At 26.6% G+C, this 11,317-nt stretch overlaps 1 protein-coding gene and 1 long non-coding RNA gene across 3 annotated transcripts; one reads left to right on the forward strand and one right to left on the reverse strand.

The window, feature by feature from the left end:
- Positions 1-4,353: 4,353 nt before the first annotated feature.
- LOC110609615 lies at positions 4,354-7,314 on the forward strand. 2 transcript variants are annotated; one of them, XR_006350067.1, is made up of 3 exons: positions 4,354-4,603; positions 4,678-6,693; positions 6,774-7,314. It is a non-coding gene; the product is annotated as an uncharacterized LOC110609615 (long non-coding RNA). The 2 variants fall into 2 exon arrangements; XR_002487064.2 differs by having other exon boundaries at positions 4,678-6,684.
- On the reverse strand, positions 5,022-7,844 carry LOC110608845 (ankyrin repeat-containing protein ITN1). Its single transcript, XM_021748132.2, has 6 exons — positions 7,727-7,844; positions 7,142-7,659; positions 6,800-6,970; positions 6,472-6,606; positions 5,967-6,379; positions 5,022-5,878 (listed from the first exon to the last, which is right to left on the reverse strand). Exons 2-6 carry the CDS (start codon positions 7,647-7,649, stop codon positions 5,201-5,203), a joined length of 1,905 nt encoding a protein of 634 aa, XP_021603824.1. The 5' UTR covers positions 7,650-7,659; positions 7,727-7,844; the 3' UTR covers positions 5,022-5,200.
- Between the last annotated feature and the right edge of the window lie 3,473 nt (positions 7,845-11,317).

An 11,317-nucleotide genomic window follows, 5' to 3' on the forward strand; every position in this document is an offset into this window, starting at 1 on the left:
AATTTTTTATATTTTTAAATTCGAATTTATTTAATTTAAATTTAAATAAAATATTAATATAATTAAATAATTAAACTAAAATTAAAATTGTAATTATCAAATATCTTCCCACAAAGTATAATTATATATAGTAGGATAAACTGCAATTTAGTCCCTCTGGTTTAGTGAAATATAATCTTTCATCCCTCTGTTTTAAAAAATTATCAATTTAATCCTTCACATTTAAAAAAATTACAAAATAGTTCCTACCATCAAATTTTCAGTTAACCTTCCATTTATTTTAATAAAAATGACTAAACTACCCTTTTTTCCTCATCCTTCTCCTTCTTTTCCTGATCCTCTTCTTCCTTTTCTCCTCCTCCTCCTCCTCCTCCTCCTCCTTCTTCTTCTTTTTCTTCTTCTCCTTCTCCTTCTTTTCCCGATCCTTTCTCCTCCTTCTCCTCCTCCTCCTCCTCCTCCTCCTCCTCCTCCTCCTCCTCCTCCGTCCGATCCTCTTCTTCCTTTTCTCCTCATCCTCCTCCTCCTCCTTCTTTTCCCAATCCTTTCTCATCCTCCTCTTCCTCCTCCTCCTTATACTTCTTCTGTGTTGGGATGGAGTGAATACTGTTTGATTGGTTTTTTTTTACTTAAAGGGTAGTTTAGTCATTTTTATTAAAATAAACGGAATGTTAACTGAAAATTTGACGGTAGAAACTATTTTGCAGTTTTTTTAAATGTGAAGGATTAAATTGACGATTTTTTAAAATAGAGGGATGAAAGATTATATTTCACTAAACTAAAGGGACTAAATTGCGGTTTATCCTATATAGTATAGATATAGAATTAAAAGGGTAAATAGAAAAAACTTTCTAGCCCGAGGATTTTTTTTTTTTCTTTGAAAGATGGACTTAATTGTATTGAGAAAAAGTTGGGCCCAGTACAATATCACAGGTTCAAATAGGCAGGTTAAGCAAAGGCCCAATATATTAAAAAATTCAACTTATAATCCAACCATTTTGAATTTCACTTTTTAATAGTAAAAGTAATTATATAAAAATAAATTAAATAATGAGTGAATAATATTTAAAAATAAAAAAAATTAAGATATTTAAGTTAAATTTTAAAAATTAAAAATAAAATTTATGAATTAAAAATAATAAAGAAGTAGGATGAATGTTCTAAAAACTTAAAAGATCTAATCATGATTCTCTCCTACATAAAACCCTCCAAACTCTTAATATTATTTTTACGATAATCATCCTCACTCATGTGTTTTTATTTTTAATTTTTAAGATTTTAATTGTAAATATTTTACTTAAAATTTTATTTTCAAAATATTTATAAAATAATTTATTTACTAATTATTTAATTTATTTCTATACGCCATTCTTATTATTAAAAAATAATAATTATTTTTTGTTTAACTTTATTTATGAGATAAAAATAAATTAAAAAAAAATTAAATTTACCTCTAAATTATAAAAGAAATGTAAAAAATTATTAAAAAGTTTGAGCCACGATCTACTCAATTGATTTGACTTTATTTAGATATATTTAACTTTTAATGATAGTTTAAGAATATTTTTAAATAAAAAATAAAATTTAATATGTTTAATTTAGAATAAATTTAACCTTTTTACTGATAAAAATAATATATTAAACTATTTAAATTTTAAAAAATTAAATTAAATTTTTAATAAAAGAATCGTATGGATACTATTTAGATTATTGAATGACATTCACAGATTGTTTAAATTTAAAGAAAAAATACATTCTAAATCTTAAAAAAATAAATTTAATAGGTAACTAGTTAAATTATTTAAATTAAAAAATTTAAACATTTATAAAAATTAAATAATATTTTTATAGATAATAAATATTCCATTTTCATTTTCAATAGTTTTCAACTTTCGCCTTCAATAAAAAAACAAAAAAAATTGTGTACTCGGTTCAAATCGAAAAAATCGACCGAATCGAACCGATTTAAAAATTTAGTTCGATTTTTTATACATTTCAGTTCGGTTCGGTTTTTAATTTCAAAAATTTCGGTTATTTTGATTCGGTTTGATTTTGATCAGAAAAAAACCGAAAAAACCAAACCGAACCGATTAGTGATAATAATATATTTTTTTAATAATATAGAGAAATTAAATCATATTAAGATTAAAATATTTTAATTAAATTTTAAAATATTAAAAATAAAGTGTAAAAAATAAAAAAATAATTAAAAATCGAAACCGATCAAACCGAATCGAATCGAACCGAATCAGACCGGATTGATTCGATTCAGTTTTTGACCAAAATCGATTCGGTTCGGTTTTCATAAATACTAAAATTTCGGTTTTCAGTTTATTCAGTTCGATTCCATTTTAAACCGAACCGACCGAATGCTCACCCCTATACCATTATTATTTCGATTCCTTATTGATTTTTATCATTCACAAGCTCATATTCTCTCTTCTGTTTTTTTTTTTTTCACCATTTTCAAAAACATCAACATCTTTTAAATTTGCACGTTGAAAAAAAAAATCAAATAATCTCGCTCTTTTTTCACTTTTAAATTATTTCCACATAATTAATTTTTTAGAGAAAATTCCGGTTGATTAAATAAAATAAAATAAAATTATGTGAAATATTAGATTTTATTATTAATTAAAAATTTAATCTTAAAGACATTGAGATGAATTAATATATTTATAAAAATTAATAAAAAGTGTAAAAAGAAAAGAAATAAAATAAAATAAAATCTTGAAATTGAGTGAGTGCTACGAAAGGAATAAAGACTAAAGGAGGAAAAAAGAAAAGCGAATTATTCACCAGAAGTCCCAAAATTAAGTGGCGACGAATGAACGATGATAAAAGAGTAAAATTCCGATACAAGCTTTCTCCCAATTATTCAGCCTTATCGGCTGACGTGGCTTGCGAGTATGAATTTTTTTTTAATGCCAAATTTTTATTGTTAATATAATTTTTATATATTATTACTAACTGTAATATATTAGTTAATATAGCAGTAAATTTTTTTAATTAATTTTAATATTTATTATACTGAGTGAGCTTAATTTTCTTTAATTTTATTTTATTTTTAATTACATCACTATATTTTTATACATAAATTTAGCATATAAAAATTTATCTAAAATCAACAGTATTTAATTTAAATTAAAAAAATTAATGAAATTAAATTAATTTAAAAATTCAGTTTGATTTTTTATTCGTTTAAATTCAGTTTTTAATTTTAAAAATTTCAATTTTTTCAATTCGATTTGATTTTAATTAAAAAATTAAAAAATCGAACCGAATCGATTAGTAATAATAATATATTGTTTTCAATAATATAGAGAGATCGGATCATATTAAAATTAAAATATTTTAATTAAATTTTAAAATATTAAAAATAGAGTGTAAAAAATAAAAAATTTATTAAAAATTTAAATCGATCAAATCAAATTGAATCAGACCGGTTCGATTCGATTTAATTTCTGATCAAAATCAATTTGGTTTTTATAAATATAAATTTTCAATTTTCGATTTATTCGATTCGATTCGATTTTAAAGCTAACCGATTGAATGCTGACCCTATTTATTGATACTTATTAAAAAATTTATATAATTTTATTTTTTTAATTTTATTTTATTTCTAATAAGCTCCTGATTTAATATTTTTTTAATGTAATTTTATTATTTTTATATAATATAATGATAACTAACAAACTGAATTTCAATAAAATTAGTCATTCTTTATCTGAATACTGAATTAAAACAAGTATATTTTTCTTTGAATTAAAATTATAAAATAAAGTTAATAAAATATAATACTTTATTTTTTTCACTATTATATATATAACACATGATAAACATAGGGGTAAAATTAGAATTTTCAGACTGGGAGCCAAGACTAGTAGTGACAATACAAAAAATATCTTTAATTTAAAAGCATCAAGTAACTCTAGCACTTAAAAGAACATACTTTAAGTTTAAGAATTAATTAAAAATTTTTTAAAAATACTATTTTTAAATTATAGGGTAAAATTATAAAAAATTATAAATATTATTATAAGTAAATATCTTACCATCCCACCATTACACATTAGTTATTACCTGCTAAAAAGGCTCGATATTTCTAAGGCTGTAAGAGATTACGAGTTCAATTTCAGTTGAACTCCAATCCATAAGGATGACGACAACAATGATATATTCAAAGAATATAGGAATCCACTTTCGGTGAGCTAGCCATGCAGGGCGGACCACATTTCCACTGGTAAAGATAATAAAGTAATTGTCTGGTAGCCAACCACTTGGACATGACCATAGATTCTCTAAGAAACTACCCCATTGTCCTGAGATTATTCCTCCCAAGAGACGCTATAAATAAGAAGATTTTGCTGAGAAAATTAAAGAAGAGCTCGCTAGAGAAGATGCCGACTGCAGTATACAAAAATATAGATCAAATTAATGGTTTGCCTAGATACTTCAGCAGAGGCTTAACCATCAAGAGCGTCAAGGATCAAGTGAAGGGTACGATACAAGTGGACGTAGAAATTAAAAATAGCTTGGGTTACTCGTATTCTGATAACGAGGAGCTCGTTGATGCTATGGGCGTTCTCTACATTTGGAAGAAATGGTACTTTTACTAATTCCCTCTCTCACCCCTTCTTTTATTTATTTATTTATTTTATTTTCCTCTCTTTGTTGCAGAGAAATTAACAAATATGAAACAGATCAAGGCATTGTTGAAGATGGAAGGCACCTTGTTAGTTACTAATTTTCTTCTAGTTTATGTGTGTGAATAAAATACAATGCCTTGTAATAATGTGTTATACTCATAAATTAAAGCTTCACAATAATTAAACCTCGTTTTATAATTTTAATTTGCAGCAGCTTTCCTTATTCTAATATTTTTATTTTCTTTTGAAATGTGGTGTTGGATTTTTTTTTCTTCAAATTATTTATTGATTTAAGTTAGTTTCCAGTGCAAATAGAATTAGTCCTAACCCAGTTGGATATGAATATCTATAGTTGAATCTTAAAAAAAAAAAAAATCAATTTCCAATTCCCTTTCCTCTCCTTCTTCATTTGTTTTATTCAGAATAAAATTAAGTGTCTAGCTGCTCCGTTATAACTATAAATTGGTGATTAGCCCAAATAACATTGCTCTATGCTGCTTACTAAGCTCAATGCAGCTTTTTCTTAGCAACAATTAGAGTAGAGTCTATGTATTTTAACGTATTGGCACTGGAATCGGCTCCAGAGTTGAGAAATCTTTGGTTACCCGATAAGTGACGGATCCTGAGCTGGAAAATAGCCTCCTTAGCGCAGGAAAATTGTCCCATAACAGTGCCCAATACAAACGGGCTTGTAAGAGTGCGAACACCGAGACAGGAAGCAAAGCAGCAACAGAAATGAGGCTCGTTGTCCAATGTTTCTCCGATTGAATGAGTAATAATACGGTGACAGCGAAAGTAATCATGGTCGAAATCACCGACAAGAAGAGCAAAGTGAAGCCAAAAGAAAGCTTCTGTGGGATGGAGCGTTCGAACTCACGAAATTCAAATGGCGAAGTGAGAATAGAGAGGAAAGCCACAACGGAAGTCAAAGAGAAAGCTAAAGAAACAACATCCATGACAGTGAAGAGCAAGAAATAAGGAGAGTTGCGAAAAATAGGCAACCCTCTATCATTTAAACCTCCTGGTATAGTGAAGGCAGCAGCAAAAACCACAGTGGCGATTAGAGCAGCAACAGTAGAGCAAGCCTGAGATGTATCTTTCGTCCATTGCTGCGCATCAGCGAGCTGTTCTTTGTGCTTTATGTCAAAAAGCTGTTTTGGAGTCACCCAGTGATCATCTTTATAATGTATACGATGCATGGCATAATGAGAGGGAACTATTTTCTTCACACGCTGCAAGCAGAGAAGAAGATCAAATTAATTTCTGAAAATAAATATATAATCAAGGATATGAAATTGAAGGCATTAAAGAGGAGCTCACATCAAACCATAGTAACTCTTCTTGTAGTTGAAGTGCAGGACCAGGCTTGGTGCCTTCTTTGACAGTGGATGCGACTTGGTGCAACAATGTATAACCTTCGTCTGCAACTGCTTCAGTCATCCTCTTCCATTGTAATCCGCTATTAATTTCTTTTAAAAGGTTGAAAATGTCATGGCGTCGGTTCAATACAGCCACATGCAATATGTTGTGTTTCTTCTCGTTTAGCTGCTCAGTAGCCTGAGGAAATTCTTCGATTGTTGCATGAACAATCTCTATTATTCCCATCTCAATAGCAACAAATATTGGCGTTTTATGATGCCGTTCGACTGCTATTTTTATTAGCAATCTGGCAAGTTGCAAAGCTAATTTGTGCCTTTTCTTTTCTTTCCAGATCTTTTCCACCGTCGGCCACACTGTTCACAGGTGTTTATGGAGAAATTAGATTGGAACCAAAACATAAGATTTTCCTTTTGAGGGTAATTGAATAATTTAAATTTTCTCATACCTTTATGGAAAGGCAGGATGCAGGATCTGGCTTGGTTCTGCCTATGCTCTGTGTTCATACACATCTCCAAATCCTTCTCTTCTCTTGAAGACTGTGGAGTAACGGCACAATCAATCTCATCTTCAACAGGAAGGCCTGCACAAATTAATTCGCAATTTTTGTCAATTAAAATATTGATTCCCACATTCTAACACTATGTTTGGGAGTGGAAGAGTAAGCAAGGTTTTTAAAAATAAAGATTTTTAAATTTTTATAATAATTTTTCCTTCCTAAAATTTCTAAAATTCTATCTCTTACACAAGGTGGAAGTGATGGAAATTAAACTTACACGAGTATAATAAGGTTTCGAGAAAGGCCAAGGTGCGTCCACTCCTGAAAGAGGACGGCATACGAGCGAGAGCTCCGAGAGGACTAATCCCATTTCTGTCCTCCAAAAGCCACGGTGATTCCCCCTCCAACATCCAAAATCCTTCGAGTTTTAGCAACAACAAAGCCGTCTCTGCATGCATTAGATGGTAAAATTAATCAAATTACAATATACAATCCAGCTGCGATTCATGGGAAAATTTACTCAGACCCGATTCAAAATAAATCAAAACGATGTCTAGACAAGAATAGCCCATAAACTATGTATCCATTCTTTAAGAGGGAGATAAGATCAGGGCAAAACCAAAGTGTTGTCCTTCAATGGCAACTTGAAGAATAGATTTCTGATCACTATATCTTCTGATAGATTTTTGAAAAATTCCTTCTTCGTCTCCATAATATTTATTAGCAAAGAACCGGACTACTTCTGTCTGGCCAAACGCAGCTGCTGTAAATAATGGGTTCTCGTTCACTTCATTTTCTATCTGAATTAGCTTGGGATAGACACTGACGATTTCTTTTATTACTTGAACATTTCCAATGGATGCTGCCTCATGAAGAATTGTGTAGCCATTCGATTTCCTCGCAAAGAAGATATCTTCGTATACTGAGGAACTCACGGCTATGGAATGAAGTTGTACAAATGGTTTCTCCGACATGCTGTGCATGGCAATATGGAATGCTGTGTCGCCGTTCATATTTAGTGGAAACATCAAGTAATCAGGGCGGTCTTTGTAGAACTTTATCAAACTTTTCCAATCTTGGTTTTTGATATGTGGGAAGATCTTCCGCAATTCTAAAGTCATATCCATCTTGATTTCTCTGTAAATTTAAAATAAAAAAATAAAAAAATTATTACTTAAACACTAAAATGTAAGTAGTTTCTTACCTTTCTCTAGGCTGGTGTTGCTGTGCCGGTGGAAGCCAGAAAGAATTCTCCTTTGCAAAACACTCAGTGAAGTATAAATTAAGAAGAAAAGAGACAGTTGCTTGAATAGGATTAGCATCAAAATTTATAGACAAGATGTGGTGGATGGTATCTGCACTTTGCTTGCTTATTTTATAAAGTTAAAGAAGCTTAATTATCTCATATAAAAAAGGTTTAGAATTTCTTCATAGAAAATTAAAGAAATCACATGCTTCTTTCATATTATACATATAATTTCGTACGATCAACTAATTAAAGTAATTAATTATAAGACACCATATTTGGCATCTCCCATGGACAAGGCATAGGGAAACAAAAAAAAAAAAAAAAAAAAAAGCAACATTAATAGCATATTTAATTGACTCTCTGAAACATGTGTGTAAAATACTATTTCCATTATTGGAATGAAAACCCAGGAATATATGAAGGTGAAAACGGTGAATTGTTGATGCAGTTTCCGTTTAAAATCAAATCAAAATCGATTTAATTTGATTTGATCGATTTAAATTTTTTTATAAATTTTTATTTTTTTACTTTATTTTTAACTTTTTAAAATTTAATTAAAATATTTTAATATTAATTATACTTTAATCTCCTTATATTATAAAAAATAATATATTATTGTTACTAATTGATTCAATTTTGTTTGACTTTGTTTTTTAAAAAATAAATCAAATTGAAATAATTAAAATTTTAAAAATAAAATTTAAATCGATTAAAAAAATAAAAAATTTATTAATTCGATTGGATTGATTTTTTTTATTTAAATTGAATACTGCTCAATGAATTATAATATTAAATTACTTAATTATTTTGAAGTGTAAATCAAATTAATTATTTATATAAATTAAAATAAAATGAATTAATATTTTATTAAAATATTAAATTTGCCTAAAAATATTAAATTTTATTTTTAAAATTTTTTGATTTACTAATAAAATATCAAATAAAATCATAAATTGTCATGATTTAAAGTGCAAGTGATGCTCTACCCATTATATTTAACTTTATTTAAATTTATTTAATTTTTTAATGAGAGTTAAAATCTAAAAATTTAGAAAAAAAAATTGAGTCTTTTGTTTCCGCAATATAATAAATTTAATTTTTTTACTATTAAAATCTCCATTTATTTGTAGAAATTATAAATATTTTAATAATTTTAATATATTAACATATTAAAAGTTTAAATATTATATATCTAAAATTAACAAGCACTATAATAAAAATAATAAAATTTAATTATATATTACCTTATTTCAGTATTATTTATTTATAATGAATTAAATTATGAATTATAAATAAAAAATAAAATAAAATAAAACGATGTGAGACTTTCTAGTCTTATATCAATTGAGCAATTATATAATACAATTGTATTCTCACTTATATATATATTTTTTATTTCATAATTTGTCATTTTTTTAATTGTTATAAAATTATTATTTAATTTTTTTATGCTCCTTTTATTGCATAACTTTTATTATTATTTTTATTATTTCAAAATTATTGTTTATTTTTTTACGTTATAATAATATATAAATTAATTATTATAATCTATTTTATTTTATTTTATTTTTAAGAAGTCTTTCAAAATATTAATAGTAATTAATAAAATTTAATATTTTTAAGATGGATATAATTAAAAAATTAATAAAAAATTATTTTTAATATATATAAAAAAATAAAGTGGATAAAAATTATGAGACAAAAAGAATAATATATAATTTGATAATTATAACTCTATTTAATTATATTTTATTTTTAAAAAGTTAATTAAAATATTTTTTTAGTATTTAATAAAATTTAATATTTTTAAAATAAATATAATTGAAAATTTTATAAAAAAATAAAATAAATAAAAATTATAGAATAAAAATATTAATTTTTACTTCAATTATGAAAAATAGAACCTACTTTTTTATTAATGGGGTAGCAAATGCATAGGAAATGTTTAATAATTTGCCTAAAAATTAGGGAGGCACTAGCTTCTCTGTAATATTATTAAAATAATAGTTTTGCAGTATTGTAATCTTAATAATTTTAGTAGCATTTATTGTCCGTTATAAAAAAAAAAAATAAATTATTATATTATATGATGATAATGAGAATATATATAACAATTTTGAAATAATTGCTATTAAACTATAGTTATGGTTTAAATATATATTGTAGCAATTTTACAGCCGTTACTGTAAATCCATTTTTAGTAGAGAATTGCATCAAAGAATTATTGATCTTAAAGAATCCATTACTTGTAAAATATGGTAGTAGCAGTTATAAAAATAGCTGTTTAAATAAATTACAAGAAAGGAAAAATAAAGAATTTCGTATAGATTACAAGATTTTTTTAGCATGTATATTAAAGGAAATTTAAATATAAAGCGTTTTGGAGGAATATTTTAAAAAAAAAATTAAAATTATAAAATTATACTATAATTTCTTTGATAAATATTTTTTTTTAATTCAAACTACTAATTGGTTATTCAACGTATTTGTCTGAAAAAATGTCTCAAATAGTTACAAACAGATCTGTTTGAAAAAAATGTCTCCAACACAGTTAACTCCAAACTCTATATATTTTTTTTATTCTCTCTTAAATTTTCAATCTGAATTTTTTATAAAAAAATTATAGAACTGTTGTTTGTGATTTTCTTGACTTTATTATCTCCTGATGGAGTTTTTACCATAATCCTACAATAAACGGAATGAGACAATTAACTTAACTTTGAAAAAAAAAGTGTTTTGTTTTAGTTTTTTCACGTCTCAAATCCGGTTTATATGCTTACTATTTGAACGGTAGCTATCCAACTAAGTCTATGATAGCCCATAGAAAGAGGACAATAATGGTGAGAAAGTGCTTCAGAAAGAAGGAGAATTATTGTAAGAAAGTGCACAAGAAAATCCATCAAAAAATGTGGAGAGAAGTGCACCATCAAAGCAAGGCAACTTCACAAACATGGAGAAATATTCTCTAAGACAATCAATCAAGTTAGAAATTTGGAAGTGCTTGAAAACTATATGATTGAATTCATATTCCAGCAAAATCTCATCAAGGAGAAGAATGTTGGAGTTGATGAAATTTATTTTGGTGAAATATAAGAAATGAATGTTGGAGTTGATAAGGTTTTTTATGTGAAGAAAATTTTCAGATTTGATGGGTTGGCTTTAAAAGAGTGAATCTCTTTATTTTAGCTGGAATTTACTTATTTGTCTTGAATTAGATGGATTTATTGAATTGTAAATGCTTCTCATTTTTGCTTATTGAAAGAAAAAAATTTGCTGCTGTAAAAGAAGGCGAGAAAAAGAAAGTATTTTTATGTAAAAGGAGAGCTGCTATTGTTATAATAAAGGGAGAGTTTTTTTTTTTTCCTGGCAAAAGGAGAGTTGCTATTTTTTATTCTAAACCCAACAATAGTACGAGAATTACTTTTGATTTAACAAAGAAAATAATAATAACTAGACTAACAAAAGAAAGCTATCTTTCCCTGTAAAAAGACAGAAGTTGCTGCTATGAAAATATAAAAATATAGCGCATAGCAAACAAGAGTGAGC

Source organism: Manihot esculenta, chromosome 2 (assembly GCF_001659605.2).
Source record: "Manihot esculenta cultivar AM560-2 chromosome 2, M.esculenta_v8, whole genome shotgun sequence".
NCBI classification, from domain to species: domain Eukaryota; kingdom Viridiplantae; phylum Streptophyta; class Magnoliopsida; order Malpighiales; family Euphorbiaceae; genus Manihot; species Manihot esculenta.